General features: G+C 48.9%; 1 protein-coding gene across 1 annotated transcript in view; it reads left to right on the forward strand.

The window, feature by feature from the left end:
* LOC140207251 (C-type lectin domain family 7 member A-like) overlaps positions 1-17,677 on the forward strand; it is a 37,964-nt gene extending 20,287 nt beyond the window's left edge. Inside the window, exons 2-6 of the mRNA XM_072275695.1 lie at positions 4,911-5,024; positions 9,859-10,011; positions 15,610-15,752; positions 16,156-16,220; positions 17,325-17,677. Coding sequence (XP_072131796.1) covers positions 4,911-5,024; positions 9,859-10,011; positions 15,610-15,752; positions 16,156-16,220; positions 17,325-17,514 — 665 coding nt within the window. The 3' untranslated portion in view covers positions 17,515-17,677. The remainder of the gene's footprint in view (positions 1-4,910; positions 5,025-9,858; positions 10,012-15,609; positions 15,753-16,155; positions 16,221-17,324) is intronic.
* Positions 17,678-19,609: the final 1,932 nt, after the last annotated feature.

Raw genomic sequence — 19,609 nt, forward strand, 5'->3', positions numbered from 1 at the left:
ACAAAGCAATGACCCCTTGCATCCCATGCCTCCTTACATTCTCAATATGCCTTGCATGGTGTACCTTATCAAATGCCTTTCCGAAATTCAGATACACTAAATCTACTGTTCTTCCTTCATCAACGTGTTTAGTCACATCTTCATAATATTCAATCAGGCTCGTAAGGTATGACCTGCCCTTGATGAAGCCATGCTGACTACTCCTAATCACATTATTCCACTCCAAATATTCATAAAACCTGCCTCTCAGGATCTTCTCCATTAACTTACCAACCACTTAGATAAGACTCACTGGTCTATAATTTCCTGAACTATCTATACTCCCTTTCTGAATAAAGGAACAACATCTGTAACCCTCCAATCCTCTGGAAACTCTCGCGTGCCCATTGCTAATGCAAAGATCATCGCCACAGACTCAGAAATCTCCCCCCTCGCTTCCCACAGTAGCCTGGGGTACATCCCATCCGGTCCCGGCGACTTATCCAACTTAATGATTTCAAAACGCGCCAGCACACGCTCTTTCTTAATATATAAATGCACAAGCTTTTCGGTTTGCTGTAACTTATCACGACAATCACCAAGATCTTAATCACAGTGAATACTGAATACAGTATTCATTAAGTACCTATGCTATTTCCTCCGGTTTCATACACACTTTCCCACTGTCATACTTGATAGGTCCCATTCTCCCACGTCTTACCCTCTTGCTCTTCACCTACTTGTAGAATTGCCCTGGGGTTTTCCTGAGTCGTGAAGGCCAAGACCTTCTCATGGCCCCTTCTGGCTCTCCTAATTTCCTTCTTAAGCTGCTTCCTATTAGAACATAGATTAGAACATAGAACATGGAACACTACAGCACATTATAGGCACTTCGGAACACAATGTTGTGCCGACCCTCAAACCCTGCCTCCAGTATAAGCCCCCACCTTAAATTCCTACATATACCTGAGGAGTAGTCTCTTAAACTTCACTAGTGTATCTGCCTCCACCACTGACTCAGGCAGTGCATTCCACGCACCAACCACCATTGAGTAAAAAACGTTCGTGTTATATCCTCCTTGAACTTCCCACACCTTACCTTAAAACGATGTCCTCTTGTATTGAGCAGTGGTGCCCTGGGGTAGAGGCTCTGGCTATCCACTCTATCTATTCCTTTTATTATCTTGTACACCTCTATCATGTCTCCTCTCATCCTGCTCTCCAAAAAGTAAAGCCCTAGCTCCCTTAATCTCTGGTCACAATGCATACTCTCTACACCAGGCAGCATCCTAGTAAATCTCTTCTGTACCCTTTCCAATGCTTCCACATCCTTCCTCTAGTGAGGTAACCAGAACTGTACACAGTACTCCAAGTGTGGCCTAATCAGAGTTTTATAGAGCTGCATCATTACATCGCGACTCTTAAACTCTATCCCTCGACTTATGAAAGCTAACACTCCATAAGCTTCCTTAACTATCCTATCCACCTGTGAGGCAACTTTCAGGAATCTGTGGACATGTACCCCCAGATCCCTCTGCTCCTCCACACTACCAAGTATCCTGCCATTTACTTTGCACTCTGCCTTGGAGTTTGCCCTTCCAAATGGTACCACCTCACACTTCTCCGGTTTGAACACCATCTGGCACTTCTCGGCTCACTTGTGCATCCTATCAATGTCTCTCTGCAATCTTCGACAATCCTCTACACTCTCTACACTCTCTACAACACCACCAACTTTTGTGCCGTCTGCAAACTTGCCAACCCACCCTTCTACCCCCACATCCAGGTCGTTAATAAACATCATGAAAGGTAGAGGTCCGAGAACAGATCCTTGTGAGACACCACTGGTCACAATCCTCCAAGCTGAATGTACTCCCTACACCCCGGCGCTCTGTCTTCTGCAGACATGGCAATTCTAAATCCTCCTGGCCAAACCTCCCTGGATCCTATGCCTTCTGATGTTCTGAATAAGCCTACCGTGTGGAACCATGTCAAATGCCTTACTAAAATCCATATGGATCACATCCACTGCACTACCCTCATCTATATGCCTGGTCTCCTCCTCAAAGAACATTATCAGGCTTGTTAGACACGATCTGCCCTTCACAAAGCCATGATGACTGTCCCTGATCAGACCATGATTCTCTAAATGCCCAAAGATCCCGTATCTAAGAATCTTTTCCACAGGTTTCCCACCACAGACGTAAGACTCACTGGTGTATAATTACTGGACTATCCCTTATGCCGTTTTTTGAACAAAAGGACAACATTCGCCTGCCTCCAATCTTCCGGTACCATTCCGGTGGACAACGAGGACATAATGATCCTAGCCAGAGGCTCAGCAGTCTCTTCCCTCGTCTCGTGCAGCAGCCTGGGGAATATTCCGTCAGGCCCCGGGGACTTTTCCAACCTAATGTATTTTAGCAACTCCAACACCTCCTCTCCTTTATTATCAACATGCTGCAGAACATCAAACTCACTCATATTCTCCTCACCATCAACAAGATCCCTCTCATTGGTGAATACCGAAGAGAAGTATTCATTGAGGACCTCGCTCACTTCCACAGCCTCCAGGCACGTTTTCCCACCTGTACCTCTAATTGGTCCTACCTTCACTCCTGTCATTCTTTTTTTCTTCACATAGTTGAAGAATGTCTTGGGGTTTTCCTTTACCCTGCGAGCCAAGGCCTTCCCATGCCCCCTTCTTGCTCTTCTCATCCCCTTCATAAGCTCTTTTCTTGCTTCCCTATATTCCTCAATAAACCCATCTGATCCCTGCTTCCTAAACCTCATGTATGCTGCCTTCAAGATTACAAGATTAGCCTTGTAATCTTCTGGATCTCTAACATTTCCTACCTCAGTGAACCTTGAGAAACTTTTTTTTTCTTCTTTCGAGAATTATTGCACCCTTTGTACGCCACTGTTCCTGTACCCTACCATAACTTCACTGTTTCAATGCAACGTAGATATGCAGAACTCTAGACAAATATCACCTGGATATTTGCCACATTGCCTCCGACTTTTCCCTGAGAACATCTGTTTCCAATTTAAGCCTCCATTTTCCTGCATGATGGCCTCATAATTACCCGTACACTTTTTAAACGCTTTTCTAACTTGTCTGTTCCTATCTCTCTCCAATGCTATTGCAAAGGAGATGGAATTATGATGACTCTCTCCAAAAGACTCTCCCACTGAGATATCTGACACCTGACCAAGTGAGTTTCCCAATACCAAACAAGTACAGCCTCTCCTCTTGTAGGCTTATCTCCGTATTGTGTGAAGAAAACTTCCTAAAACACCTAACAAGCTCCACCCCTCTTCTAAACCGCTTGCTCTGAGGGGATGGCAATCGATATTTGGGAAATTAAAACTCCTTCACGACAAATTTATTATTACACCTTTCGAGGACCTATTTCCCGATCTGCTCCTCGATATCGCCGTTACTATAGTTCTCCACAGCCCATCCGTTCACACAGACAGACACATACACACACACACACGCACACGCAGCCCCCCCTCCCCCACACACACGCACACACACACACTACACACACCCAAACACACACACACACACACACACACACACAGAGCAGAGGGGAGGGAGGGAGCTTCGACTCTTTTTTTTTCTGAATCCGGTAGCGTGGGCCTCGATGGAGCAGGAGGAAGGGGGCGAATTCATAAAATATCTGAACTGAATAGCGTGTTATGAGACGCGGTGGATGCAGCTCCCCTCTGTGGCTGAACCCTGATAGTGCGTGTTGCGACTGTGTGGAGAGAACATTACTCAGTGTCTAACTCAGGGTGTGTGTGTTAGGACGTTGTGCAGTATTTTTGTCTGACCCTGGGAATGTATTAGGGACGGGAAAGAGGGAGATTCTCTTTGTGTCTATAGCCGGACGTGTGTGATAGAACAATGTGGATGAAGCTTAATTACTTGCCTAACCACGATCTTTTGCACTGGATCGTTGTGGGGGGTGGGGGGGAGTGGGGTTCACTCTCTGTCTGACTCCGTGAGGGAGATGGAACGGTATGGAGGGAGACTCCCTCTGTGTCTAAGTCAGACAGATATCTGGTTTCAGTGTCTCCAAGCAGAGATCAGGAGCCAAGTAAGTGTCACTCACACTGGTCGGCGAGTGGCCATTAAAAAGCAGCGATTAGAGGAAGTATCAGCATTTGAAGAGCAACCAATCAGGGTCCGGAATTTATTAGAAAGGGCCGGTGCAAGCCGAGAGCCAATAATTGGAGTGGGCAGTGCTATCGTGGGGATTTGAGGTTTTAGCTCTTCGATGATTCAGCGAGGAGAGTCTCGGTTGAGAGAAAGAACATAGATGTATTTTCCGTTATTTTACTGTTTCCTTTTTTATAATTGCTCTTTTAGAACAGTAGGCATGCCTGGCTGCAGAATTGAATGTTCCTCTTGTAGGACATGGGAATGCAGGAAGACCTCAAGTGTCTCTGACGTCTTCACCTGTGAGAAGTGCATCCGGATACAGCTTCCAACACTCGGCGTTGAGGAGTTGGAACTGGAACTGGATGAACACAGGATCATTCGGAAAGCTGAGGGGTGATCGGGAGGACATATTGGGATGAAGTTAGATGCATCGTTTAGGAAAGGGGAAACAGCGTGAAAGTCAGGAAGCTGAAAGGAGTTGTGGAGCTAGAACAGAATATTCTTGTGGCCAATCTCCACGGCAAGAGGTAGACTGGGAGAATCTAACTGGATTGGAGGGATATGGAGATTGCGAAGGCAGAAAGGATTTCACTAGTATAGCACAGAATTGTGAGCGAAGGGCCTGTATTTTTCTGTGATTTATGTCCACTGCTCTTCAGGAGGGGAGAGACTGATTTGAACTCAGAGAGTGGGACGATCAGGGGTGGAATAGATCAGGGAAAATGACAATTAACAATGTCGAGGAACGATTTTTCCACAGACGACATGGTCAGTGAACGACCCACAGGGAGAGACAGATCAGACTCAAGCATATGGCTAATCTGCGTTTTAACAGCGACCCTCATTATCACGGGTATCTGCTGGAGGGTTCATGGTGAGTTTAACACCGGTCGTAACGACCAAACCGCAGAAAATGAAAATGGCCACTATAACAGCGATACACTCCGAACATTACTGGGAAACTGCCTTCACTGCGGTACCAACACACCCCTCACTGTGGTACTGACGGGCCCCTGACCATGACTACCACACATCCTTCACCGTGACCCTGACACGACCCCACCAACACATCCGTCAACATAATACCACAAATCCCTCAACCTGATACCGACACACCCCCACTGTAATAACGATTCACTCTAACACCGACACGCACCTCGCCGTGGCACTCGCAAGTCCCGCACTTTGACACAGACACATCCCTCACTATGACAGAGTCACGTTCCTCATTTTCAAACCGACTCGTCCCTTATCGTGACACCAACGCTCACCGCATCACCTACATAAGGGTCGCCGTCAAAACAATACATCCCCCATCGTGACACCGACACGCCCCTCACAGCTCGCCTACTCACCCCTCATCGTGATAACAGCACACCGCTCAATTTGACACGAGCCATCCACTGTGACGACACGTTCTTCGCCGTGACACAGAGCGACACACACTCACCGAGAACCTTCACTCCCCTCACACTGACAGGGACACGCCACGTGACGCCGCGCCCGCCCCGCACTCTGACACCGATGCTCTCAAAACCCTGGTAACGATAAGCCCCACACCGTGACACCGACATCGCCCTCAACCTGACACAAATCGTCCTCTCCCCGTGACACCGATAAACCCCACAACGTAACACAAAAATGGGATGTGAGAGAATTTAAACTGGGAACACATATAATGTAGTGCGACGGGTAAATAACAGTGGAAGATTTTCCAAGAGTCTCATTAGAGTCCCCAACAATAGTATATTCTGGCTAAAAGCAAGGACAGAACGTATAGGAAGAAGCAGCCTTGTAGAAGTAAGGAAATAAAATCTGAGCTGAACGTCCAAGGAAACACGGTGTGTTGGAAGTTTAGGAAGGTAGGCAGAAGGGGAGGCGTGTCTTTCTTGGTAAGGCATGATATTAAATCATTAGAAAGAGGTGACATAGGATCGAAAGGTGTAGAATTTTTTTGGGTTGAGCTAAGAAATTTCAGGGGTAAAAGGACCCTGATGGCAGTTATTTATAGGCCTCTAAACAGCTGCAGAGTTGTGGACTACAAATTACAACTGGAAATAGAAAAGGCTTGTCAGAACGGCAGTGTTATGATAATTGTGGGGGATTTTAACATGCTAGTGGATTGGGAAAATCAGGTCGGCACTGGATCTCAAGAGAGAGAATTTGTAGAATGTTTGCGAGATGGCTTTTAGAACAGCTTGTTGTTGAGCCCACTCGGGGATCGGCTGTACTGGATTGGGTATTGTGTAATGAACAGGAGGTGATTAGAGAGATTGAGGTGAGGGAACTCTTAGGAGGCAGTGATCATAACATGATTGAGTTCACTGTGAGATTTGAGAAAGAGAAGCCGAAATCCGATGTGTCAGTATTTCAGTGGAGTAAAGGAAATGACAGCGGCATGAGAGAGGAGCTAGCCAAAGTTGACTGGAAATAGACACTGGCGGAAAAGACGGCAGAGCAGCAGTGGCTAGAGTTTATGTGAGAAGTGAGGAAGGGGTAAGACAGGTGTATTCCAAAAAAGAAGAAATTTTCGAATGGAAAAAGAATGCAACCGTGGTTGACAAGAGAAGTCAAAGCCAAAGTTAAAACAAAGGAGAGGGCATACAAGGAAGCAAAAAATAGTGGGAAGATAGAGGGTTGGGAAATGTTTAAAAGCTTCCAAAAGGAAACTAAGTAGGTCATTAAGAGGGAAACGATTAACTATGGAAGGAAACTAGGAAATAATATCAAAGAGTATACTAAAAGCTTTTTCAAGTATATAAAGAGCAAAATACGGGTGAGAGTAGACATAGGACCGATAGAAAATGATGCTGGTGAAATTGTAATGGGAGATAAGGAGATGGCGGAGGAGCTGAACGAGTATTTTGCATCAGTGTTCACTGAGGAAGACACCAGCAGTATAACGGACACTCAAGGCTGGCAGGGAAGAGAAGTGTGCGCAGTCACAATTACGACAGAGAACATACTCAGGAAGCTGAATAGTCTAAAGGTAGATAAATCTCCCGGAGCAGATGGAATGCACCCTTGTGTTCTGAAGGAAGCAGCTGTGGAGATTGCGGAGGCACTAGCGATGATCTTTCAAAACTCGATAGATTCTGGCATGCTTCCGGAGGACTGGAAGATAGCAAATGTCACCCCGCTATTCAAGAAGGGGGCAAGGAAGCAAAAAGGAAATTATAGACATGTTAGCTTGACATCGGTGTTTGGGAAGTTGTTGGAGTCGATTGTCAAGGATGAGGTTACAGAGTGCCTGGAGGCATATGACAAGATAGGCAGAACTCAGCATGCATTCCTTAAAGGAAAATCCAGCCTGACAAACCTATTTCAAATATTTTGAGGAAATTACAGGTAGTGCAGACAAGGGAGATGCAGAGAAAGTTGTATATTTGGATTTTCAGAAGGCTTTTGACAAGGTGCCACACATGAGGCTACTTAACAAGATGAGCACCCATGGAATTAGGGGAAAGTTATATACGTGGATAGAGCGTTGGCTGATTGGCAGGAAACAGAGAGTGGGAGTAAAGGGATCCTATTCTGGTTGGCTGCCGGTTACCAGTGGTGTTCAACAGGGTTCCTTGATGGGGCCGCTTCTTTTTACATTGTACATCAACGATTTGGATTATGGAATATATGGCTTTGTGGCGAAGTTTGCTGTCGAAACTAAAATAGGTGGAGGGGCCGGTAGTGCTGAGGAAATGGAGAGTCTGCAGAGAGACTTGGATGGATTGGAAGAATAGGCAAAGAAGTGGCGAATGAAATACAATGTTGGAAAGTGTATGGTTATGGACTTTGGCCGAAGAAATAAACGGGCAGAGTATTATATAAATGTGGAAAGAATTCAAAGTTCTGAGATGCAACGGGACTTGGGAATCCTCGTACAGGGTACCCTTCAGGTTAACCTCCAGGTTGAGTCCGTGGTGAAAAAGGCGAATGTGATGTTGGCATTGATTTCTGGAGGAACAGTGTATAGGAGCAGGGATGTGATGTTGAGGCTCTATAAGGCGCTGGTGAGACATCAATCTGAGTACCGTGGGCAGTTTTGGGCTCCTTATTTGAGAAAGGATGTGCTGACGTTGGAGAAGGTGTAGAGAAGATTTGCTAGAATAACTCTGGGAATTAGAGGGTTAACATATGAGGAACGCTTGTCCGCTCTTGGACTGTATTCCTTGGAGTTTAGAAGAATGAGGGGAGACCTCATAGAAACATTTCGAATGTTCAAAGGCATGGACAAAGTGGATGTGGCAAAGTTGTGTCCCATGATGGGGGAGTCTAGTTCGAGAGGGCATGATTTAGGGATTGAAGGGCGCCCATTCAAAACAGAGATGCCTCACTCACTCTTCCTTCAGTTAGTCCTGACGAAGGGTCTCGGCCTGAAACATCGACTGCACCTCTTCCTACAGATGCTGCTTGGCCTGCTGCGTTCACCAACAACTTTAATATGTGTTGCTTGAATTTCCAGCATCTGCAGAATTCCTGTTGTATGCAAAGATTTTTTTTTTTTAGCCAGAGGGTGGTGAGTCTACGGAATTTGTTGCCACGGGCGGCAGTGGAGGTAGAGATTGATAGGTATCTGAGTAGCCACGGCATCAAAGGTTATGGTGAGAAGGCGGGGGAGAGGGACTAAATGAGAGAATGGTAAAGCTCATGATAAAATGGCGGAGCAGACTCGACGGGCCGAATGGCCGACTTCTGCTCCTTTGTCTTATGGTCATATGGCTTATAACCATGATAAAGACATAGCCTTCACCGTAACACAATTAAGACTCACCCTGACACCGGCACGCCATTCACCAGAACGTGAACAATTCAGTCACCGTATCAGGGTCACGACCTTCAACGAGACACAGATACACTCCTAACCGCAACACGGACACGGAACATCGCCGTGACACACCCGTGGCAGTCACACTGACCGCAATGTACCCCTCACTGTAACATCGACATTCCCACTGACCGTGTTACTGATAAACTCCTCAAGGCGACAGCGAAACACACCTCAAAATGACCCCGACACGGTTTTCACTGTGACACTGAGGTACCGTACACTGTGACACATTCACGCTCCTCGACGTGATCCTCACCGCCTCGAGACAAAGACTCAGAAGTCACTGTAACACCCCTGACCGAGACAGTATCACCGCTCAACATAACGCCGATGCACCGCTCACAGAGGCAATTACACACACCTCATTCTGACACAGGCAAACCTCTTAGCGTGATACCAGAACACCTCAGCCTGACACTGTTACAACCACCGTCGCAATGACATGTCTCTGACCGTGACACAAAAACATTCCTCTCTGTGAGACAAGCACACCCCATACCATGACACAGATACTCCACTCACCGTGACAGCACCAGGCACCTTACTCTGACATTTCCCTCGCCGTGACCTCGAGGTACACTTCATTGTGGCCCGGCACAACTCTCGCCGGGGCACGGAATCAGCTATCACGGTGACACCTCCACGTCCTTCACAACAACTCGAACATGATCCGCGTGATATTGACGCAGACCCCATTGTGACAACAACATAACCTTCACCGACACATTAATATACCCCTCAGCGTGACACGACAGGCCGACACCTCTCACTCTGACGACCTTCACCGTGACACTGACACAACACTCTCTGTGGCCCGCTCGGTAGCGTGTTGCTGAATCACGTGTCACTGTAAACGCTAATCATCCTTCACTATCTCTCTCAGTATCACATATTCGTCAGTCCAAGTGCATCCTCGACCGAAACTACCATGAGTTCAACTCAACCCTTCAATCCAAGATCAATGAGATGGAAGCGAAGTACAAAGCTGTGAAGGAAACCAAGGCTCAAATCTGTGAATTGTTGACTAGCCGAAGAGGTGAGGCATCATTCCAATCTTTAACCCGCTCCTCATCACAGGGCAGACACAGAGAGAGGAAGCGTCACTCTGTGCTCGACATCGGGAGTGTGTGAAGAGACGGTATGGAGGGAGATTCCCTCTCTGTGTTTGACCGGTGAGTGTGTGATGGTGCTGCGAGGAGAAAGCTTCACTTCATCACTGAACCCACGAGAGTATGACGGGACGTTGTGGAGGTGGATTCACTCTGTGCCTGCCCAGAGGATTGTGAGACGTATCTTTACAGCTTCACTCTATGTCTGACTCCGGAAATCTCTGATGGGACGGTATGGATCCACCTTCACTCTGTGTCTGACAGGCGGTTTGTGTGATCGGACAGGGCCCAGAGAGCTTCACCCAAGGTCTGACCCCTGAATGGTGTTATGGATTGGCGGAGAGAGAGTTTCACTCTGAACCCGGGAGTGTGTGACGGGGCGGTGCAGAGGGGGCTTCACCCTGTGTCTGAATCCGGGAGTGAGTGATGGGACGCTGCAGAGGGGAATTCACTCTGTGACTGAATCCGCGAGTGTGATGGGACGGTGTGGAGGGAGCATCACACTCTATCTGATTCCCGGAGTGTGTAATGGGATCGTAGGGAGAGAGAACGTCTGTGTCTGTCTCCGAGAGTGTGTGATGGGACAGTGCAGAGGGCGTTCACTCTATGTGACACCGGATTGTGTTACTGGATGTTGTGAAGGTAGTCTGACCCCGTGAGTATGCCATGGGAGGATGAGGGCGGAATTTCGCTTTGTGTGTGAACACGGTGGGGGGGGGAGGGATGATGGGACGGTTCAGAGAGAGCTTCACTCTGTGAGTCGCCAGGGACTGTGTGATGAACCGTAAGGAGGGAGATTCACACTTTGTTAGACTCGGTGGTGTGTGATGTGGCCGTGCGGAGGGAGATTCTTTCTGTGTCTACCCACGGCAGTGTGTTATTGGACGAGAGGAAGGAGATTCGCACTGTGTTATTCTCGGGAGTGTGTGATTGGACGGTGAGGAGGCAGGTTCCCTCTGTGTCAGACAGTTTGCTCTGTGGTGTGTTGAGAAGACGTAGAGGGAGAATCGGTCTCCCTCTGTTATTTGTCGTGTGTGCTAAGGCAGTCTCTTTCCGTGTCTAACCGCTGGAGTGTGTGATGGGGTTGTGGAGAGAGAGATTCACAGTGTGTCTGATCAAGGCTGTGTGAGATTGGACTTTGGGAAAGGATCTAAATTCTGATCTCTTACTCAGGGCATGTATAAGGGGCGGTGTGCAGGTAGTTTCACTCTGTGTCTGACCCCGAGAGTGCGTAATGAAACGGTGTGGAAGGAGTAACATTCTGAATCTGACACGGGGAAGAGTGTATTTGGAAGGTGTGCAGGAAACATCACTCCACGTCTGACCGCTGAAATGTGTGATGAGCCCATGGAGAGAGAGAGAGAGAGATTCACTCTGTTTTTGACCCAGGCAGTACGTGGCGAGGGTTTGTAGAGGGAGCAAAACTCTCTGTCTGACTCCGGGAGTGTGTGATGGGACAATGCGGACGGGAGCTTCACTCCACGTCTAACACCTGTAGCGTGTGATGGGACGGCGGAGAGAGAGATTCCATCTGCGCCTGACCATCTTATTGTGTGATCTGACCGTGTGCAGGAAGCTTAAAGTGTCTCACCCCGTGTGTGTATCATTGGACTCTGTTTGTGACACAGTATGCGTGTGATGGGAAGGAATAGCGGAGGTGGGGGTGGGTGACTGCGTTTGGGAGGGCGGTTATGTGTGTGTCTGACACCGGGAACAGTGGCGCGTGCCTGGATGGTTTTCCGCTCTGTGTCTGATGCCAGGAGTGAGTGATAGAACGGTGCGGAGGGAGCTTCTTTCGTTTTCTGACCCCTGTGTTATGTGATGTGACAGGGTAGAAGGAGCATCATACTGTTTCTGACCACGGCAGTATGCAGTGGGATGGTGGCGAGAGTGTTTCATTTCCTATCTGATCACGGGCGGGTGTAACGCGGTAGTGTTGGAGTAGGTTCACTCTGTGTTTGCCTGCAGGACTCTGTGTTAGGAGAGTGTGCAGGGAGCTTCACTCCATGTCTGACCCATGGAGTGTGTGATAGTGAGGTGGAGAGAAAGCTTCAGTCTGAGGCTGAACCATGGACTGTGTGATGGGACAGTGTGGAAGGAGCATCACTCTGTGTCTCACACCGGAAGAGTATGACGGGAACGTGAGACAAGAACTTCATCCTTCGTCTGTTCCCGAGAGTGCGTGACCGGACATTGTGGATGGAAGCCCAATTTGTGTCTGACCCATTAGGAGGTGTGTGATTGGATGGCGTGCAGGCTGTTGCACTCTGTAACTGAATCCGGTGTCTGTGATGCCGAGGTAGTTTCATTCCGTATCTGATCTCGGGAATGTGTGATGGGACGGCATGGAGGGAGATTCACTCTATGTCTGACCCTGGGTGCGTGTCATGGGATGGTGCGGAGTGAACTTCAGTCTATGTCTGACCCCGGGAGACCGTGATGGAAGGGTGCTGAGGGAGTTTCATTCCGTGTCTGTTACCGGATGTGTTATGAGACGGTGTTGATGGAGCTTCACTCTGTGTCTGTCCGCAAGAACGTGTGACGTAACAGTGAGCAGCGTGCAGTCTGAACCAATGAGTGTTTGATAGGACCGTGGAGAGAGACAGAGTTTCATTCTGTGTCAGACCCCAGGTGGGTATAATGTAACAGTGTAAGGGAGTTTCACTCTGTGTTAGTCCCCTGGATTCCGTGATGGGACAGTGCTGAACGAGATTCTCTCAGCGTCTGGCAATGAGTTGCATGATTTGAAGTTGCGGAGGGAGCTAACTCCTGTGTCCCACACCGGGAGTGTGTGACTGGACGGTGTGGATTGAAATTCTATTTGTGCCTGTCCCTCAGGAAGTATGTGATAGGATGGTGGGAAGGAGCTTGTAACTGACTCCTGAAGTTTGTGATGGGAAGGTGTTGAGGGAGCTACACCTTGTGGCGGGTCCCAAGAGTGTTTAATGAGGTGCCGTGGAGGGAGATTCAATTTGTGTCTGAGAGCCGGAGAGTGTAATGGGACGGTGTGGACGACCTTCAGTTAGAGTCTGACCACGGAAATGCGTGATCGGTGGTTGTGGGGGGAGTTTGTATCTGGCCCCGGAACGTATCATAGGGCATTTTGGAGGGAGCCTCAGTCTGTGTGTGACCCCAGAAGTGTTGTGTGTTGGGACAGTGTGGAGGAAGCTTCACTCTGATCTGACTCCGGGAGTGTGTCATGGGACAGTGTGGAGGGAACTTCAATCTGCGACTGACTTCGGGAATGCGTAATGGGACGGTGTTGACGAAGCTTCACTATGTTCTGACCGGGGAGTGTGTGATGGGAAGGTGTGGAGGGAGCTTCACTCTGAGTCTAACCCTGGGTGTGTATGATGGGACGGTGTGGAATGAGCTAACTCTGGGTCTCATAGCGTGTGTTTGCGATGGGATGCTCAGCAGGGAGCATAACTGTGTGCCTGATCCTTGGAGTGTGAGATGGGACGGTGTGGAAGTGCTCCACTCTGTGTGTGAGAACTTGTTGTGTGTTGGGATGCTCTGGAGGTAGCATCACTTTCTGTGTGACCCCGGGATTTTGTGATGTGTTGGTGTGGAAGAAAGGTTTCTCTGTGTCTAACACAACATGCATGTGCTGAGACGGTGTTTTGGGATCTTCACTCTGCGTCTGATCCCGGGAACGTGTTTTGGGAACTTCTCTGTGCGACTGTTTGATGGGACAGGGCACAGGGAGCTACACTCTGTCTCTGCCCCGGCGAGTCTGAGTGATCGGACGGTTCGCAGAGATCGTCACTTTACAACTGAACCCAGAAATGTGTAATCGGATGCTGTTGTGGGAGCGTCACTCCATGTCTGACACCGGGAGTCTGTGATGGGATATATGGAGGAAGTTTCACTCTGTTTCTGACCCTCGGAGTGTGCGCTGGGAGGGTGCAGAGGGAGCATTATTCTGTGGCTGACCCCAGGAGTGCGTGATGGGACGTTGTGGAGGGATATTCACTCTATGTCTGACCCCGGGAGTCTGTGATGCGATATATGGAGGAAGTTTCACTCTGTGTCTGAACACGGGAGTGTGTGATGGGACGGTGTGGTGGGAGCTTCTTCTTTGTCTGATCACGGTGTTAATTGATGGGACGGTGTGAAGAAAGATTCACACTGCCTCTGCCCATGTGTGTATGAGGTAACAGTGTAAGGGAGCTTCACTCGGTGTTCGTCCCCTAGATTCTGTGATGGGACAGTGTTGCAGGAGACTCCTTCAGTGTCCGGCAACGGGTTGCGTGATTGGTAGTTACGGAGGGAGCTAACTTCTGTCTCTTTCCAGGGAGTGTGTGACGGGACGGTGTGTATTGAAATTCTATTTGTGTCTGTCCCTCAAGAAGTCTGTGATGGGGTGGGGGGCAGCAGCTTGTATCTGACTCCGGAAGCTTGTAATGGGACGGTGTTGAAGTAACTACGCCTGGTGACGGGTCCCGGCAGTGTGTAATGGGTTGTCGTGGAGAGAGTTTCAACTGAGACTGACACCAGGACTGTGGTGATGGGACGGTATGAACGAGCTTCAATTTGAGTCGGAACACGGAACTGCGTGATAGGAGGCTGTGAGGGGAGTTGTATCTGACCCCGGGACGTGTAATCGGGCAGTTTAGAGGGAGCCTCAGTCTGTGTGTGAACCTAAGAGTCTGTCATGGGACGGTTTGACTGGAGCTCCACTCTCGACTGACACCGGGAGTGTATGATGGGACAGTGCTATGCGATGCTCACACTGTGTTCAACTACTGGGTGTGTGATGTGATTGTATGGACGGACTGTCACTCTGCGTCTGACCACTGTGGACTGTGAAAAGATACTGTGGAAGGAGCTTCACGCTGTGACTGACACGCTGTGCGGGTGTTGGAATGCTACGGAGGGAGCATCACTCTAAAACTGATCTTTGGAGTGTGTGATGGGACGGTGTGGAAGTGTTCCACTCTGTGTCTGAGAACATGTTGTGTGTTGGGATATTCTGGAGGGAGCATCACTTTGAGTCTGACCCCGGGGTTTTATGATGGGTTGGTGTAGAAGCAACTATACTCCATGTCTAACACAACGTGCATGTGCTGAGACGGTGTTTTTGGGATCTCCACTCTGTGTCTGGTCCAGGGAATGTGTTTTGGGAGAGTTTTTTGGGAACATGTATGTATGTATGTTTGATGGGACAGGGCACAGGGAGCTGCACTCTGTCTCTGACCCGGCGAGTCAGAGTGAGAGGACGGTTCGCAGAGGTCGTCACTTTACAACTAAACCCAGAAATGTGTGATGGGACGGCGTGGTAAGAGCTTCACTCTATGCCTGACCCCGGGAGTCTGTGATGGGACATTTGGAGGAGGTTTCACTCTGCTTCTGAACACAGGAGTGTATGATGCGACGGTGTGGAGGGAGATTCACCCTGTGTCTGACCCCGGAAATGTGTGACGGGACAGTATGGAGGAATTTTCACTCTTTGTGTGACCCCGGTAGTGCGTGATGGGACGGTGTTGGAAGGAGATTGATTTTTCTTTATTCCCACTTTTCAGAGGAAAAATGTTCGAAGGATTGGGTCAGACATGAAGAACGGTGTTATTTCTTCTCCACGTTTGCAACATCTTACATTGAAGCTAGGCAAGAGTGTTCAAACTTTGATTCAAGGCTTCTCGAAATCAATTCACAGGATGAAGCGGTGAGTGTCACACCACGAGAAGAGATATTCACACAACTCCCACGTTTACCAGGATGAGAAGAACAGTGGTGGTCCCTGTTCATAGTGAAGCTTCCACCACTCCGTCTCATCGCACACTCCCGTGGTCATACACAGAGTGAATCTCCCTCCACACCGTCTCATCGCACACTGCGCGGGGTCAGACACCGAGTGAAGCCGCCTGCGCACCTTCCCATCACACATTACCGGGGTCAGACACAGAGTGAAACTTCCTCCGAACTCTCCCAACACATTACCGGGGTGAGTCACAGAGCGAAACTCCCTCCGCAGTCTCCCTTCACACACCCCTGTTGTAATAATCCGAGAGAGGCTCCGTAAATAGTTTCCTATTCTAGGCATTAATTAAATGAATTTAATTTCACAGAGTTTTGTTTACCGTGCTGTTGACTCCCGTATCACTGTATACTGGATTGGAAAATGCGAAAGAGGGTAAGATTTGGACTGATCTGCGGGGTGAGAGTTTGGGGATGACACGGTACTGACGGGAGAAAATTGGGTCAGTTTACGGACTGAAATAGGTTTGTGGGAAGAAGCGGTGCCACTGGGATTGTTTCAAGTCTGTCCGAGGTTGTCAGGTGAGGGAGGCACAATGGGAATATTTTGGGGAATGATTCGTGTCTGTCGAGGAAGGGTAGGACACTGGGGACATCTTGAGGACTGGCAGGAACTCCAGGGAGAGATCAGTACCCTGGCATTATTTTGCTGACTGACGCAGGGCTGTGGGGAGTGCGAGATGCACCGGAATTAATTTAGAGAGTGACACGAAGTTATGGGGAGATGGAGGAAACTTGGGACTGAGCTGATTTGTGAAAGAACAGTTGGGCAGCGGGATTACTTTAGGGACTGACAGAGATCTGAGGGGAGAGAGTGGGACAATTGAATTAGTCTGGAGACTGTGTGCAAAGAGTGGGTCAGTGGGATTCGTTTGTGGACTAAAGCAGGGCTGTGGGAGAGGGTTTGTCAGTGGTACACATTTTGCGACGGACCCGTGTCTGTGGGTTGAGGGCGGTGCAGTGGGATTAGTTTGGATGCTGACACGAAGCTGTTGGGAGAGGAAGGGTCCATGGGATTAATTTGGGAAACGCCAAAGTTTTGCGGGAAGAAAGCAGGCCCTAGGGGTTCATTTCGGGACTGTCATAAGTCTGTGTGGAGAGGGTTGGACAGGGGGATTTGTTTGGGGACGGAAATAGATTTGGGGGCAAGGTAGAGTTTGGGGACGGAAATAGACTTGGGGGCAAGGTAGAGTTCGTCTGCTGGATTCGTATGGGGACTGATACAGCACTGTGAAGAGAAAGTGGGTCAGTGGGATTAGTCTGGTGACGGAACGCAGGCTGTGAGGAGTCCGCGGTGTTGTAACATTAGTTTGGAGACTGACACAGGGCTGTCCGGACCGATTGGGTCAGTGTGATTAGTTTGGGGACGGTCTCAGGGCTGTGAGGAGAGCGCTGTTTAAGGAGATTAGTTTCGCGAAGGTCTGCGGTTTACTGCTGCGCTGTTTTGTCTGTGTTGAAATTTTTTAACCTTCATTGATAGAAAAGTGGCCTCTGGTTTGCTGTACTACGTGTCCTCTGGAACACCCGTCTGCATTCAGTGCCAACGGAGAGGAAGGAAAGACCCTCGCTATCGTGATCGTCGTTTCATCTGCGAGAAGTCTACACCTTTATACCCAGCTATTCCTGAAAACATCCAGGATCTGTGTCAACAACCAGTGGGGGCTTCATGAATCACGGGACTACCCCCTGTTTCTCCTCCTTCTCTCTTTTCTACTCTTCCTCCATCCATCATCCGAAATTCCCTCCCCACCCTCACTGCCGCTCCCTCCTACTCTATTCTCCCACTCATTTCGCACTCCCATTCTCAGACACCGTGAAACCTGTCTACCCATCTATCCACTTATTTCTCATCATTTCCCCACCCCGTCCCGCTCTTCCCCAGTCACGCTTGCTCTCTCTCTTTCTCTCTCTCTCGGCACTCTCTCGCACTTTCTTCGCCCGCTCTTTCGCCGCTCCCGCTACCCAATTCTTTACCCTCTCCCCCTCTTTCTGCACCCCTCTACCCAATTCTCTCTCTCCCCCTCCCCGTTCTGTCCACACCCTCCGCCTCCCAGATCAGTTTTTCTTTCTCCTGTTCACCCACTCTCACTTCCACCCTGAGCCGTCAAGACGGGCAGAGACAGAGTGCAGGCGCACAGATTTTTTTACACTGGGTTACCCCGACCCAGGGTAAAAAAATCTGTGCGCCTGCACTCTGTCTCTGCCCGTCTTGGGTTTATGCAACTCTGTAAGATTACAACTACGCTCCCGGGAATAAAGTACCGCCCTTCCCTCCCTCTCTCCATGACTCAGTCCCCCAAGTCCCTGAAATATCGCCGTAAATCTCACTCTGGAGTCTTTCCATCTCTCAGGCATTTTCCTGGAGTAGGGCGACCAGAACTGTGTGCCGCCTCACCGTCGTCTTGTACACTGCAATGTGACCTCCCGGCTCCTGTACTCAGTGCCCTGACTGGTGAAGGCCAGCGTGCCAAGTGCCCTGCCCACTCGTATCGGACGTTTCCCACCGAAATCGCTATTTCATTTATTATCTGAAACTTATACGGCCTGGATTTCTTTTCTTTTGCAGTATCAGTACGGTGCAAATATGTTAAAATAATGTAAATTACAAATATTAATAAATACCGCAAACATGTCGCTCATTCAGTCAAATATGGCAAGTAATGTGTAATGCAACATATTAATAAATGTAGCAAAAATGTCGATTTTGGTGCTCATGCATTCAAATATGTGACGGCTCAGAGGAAGGAGCTGCTCCTGAATCGTTGTGTGTGGGTGTTCAGGCTCCTGTGACTCCTCCTTGTTAGCAGTAACGGGCAGATCTTCTCCGGGGTGGTGAGGGTCCTGAGTGATGGATGCGGCCTTCTCGAGGCATCGCCTTACGAAAATGTCCTCGGTTGTGGGGAGGGGTGAGACTGCCAGAGTGTTGGCTGAGCTTGGGACCCTCTGGAGCCTCTTGCGATTCTGTGCGTTTCAGCCTCCACACCAGGAGGCGACCCGACAAGACAGAATGACCTCCAACGTACATCCATTGAAATTTCCTCATCGTCAATGAGACCCCACATCTGCTCACACTCCTAAAGCTGTGATCCCTTCTGTAAGGAGACAGCTATGGATGCTGTTGTACACAAATACAGAGTGAGGTCTGGAATTAATTCTAACTCGAAATAAAGGAGACAGCAAGAAATGAATCGGATGGTATCACAAACAGTAGGACTGGAAACGTAACTCTTACGATTGAGCACCGAGTGCTCAGCAAGAGGCCTTTAAGTACAGACTTCCCCTGTAGGAATGTGGCAGGGAATAATTGTAAGTCTGAGTCTCAAAAATAAAGAGACTTCACCAAACTCTGGGAAAAGGAATTGCGGAAACCTGCATGTTTGTCCTGTACTGTCGGATACATGACAACCTTCGTGGTTGCATGAACGTTTGGGACCCATTATAGATTCTCCTAGTTGCTGACAGCCAGGAACTCAGGAACTGCAAATAAGTCCATACGACATAGGAGCAGAATTAGGCCATCGAGTCTGCTCGCCATTTCATCACGGCTGATCGATTTCCCTCTCAGCCCCAAATCTCCCGCATTATCGCTTTCATGTCCTGCCTAATCAAGAATCTATCGAACTCTGCCTTAAATATATGCAAATGACTGGGCCTCCACGGTTGCCTGAGAATTTGAATTCCGCAGTTTTCCCACGCTCTGGCTGAGGAAACATAGAAACATAGAAACATACAAAATAAGTGCAGTAATAGACCATTCGACCCTTC

Source organism: Mobula birostris, chromosome 13 (assembly GCF_030028105.1).
Source record: "Mobula birostris isolate sMobBir1 chromosome 13, sMobBir1.hap1, whole genome shotgun sequence".
Classification (NCBI taxonomy): Eukaryota; Metazoa; Chordata; class Chondrichthyes; order Myliobatiformes; family Myliobatidae; genus Mobula; species Mobula birostris.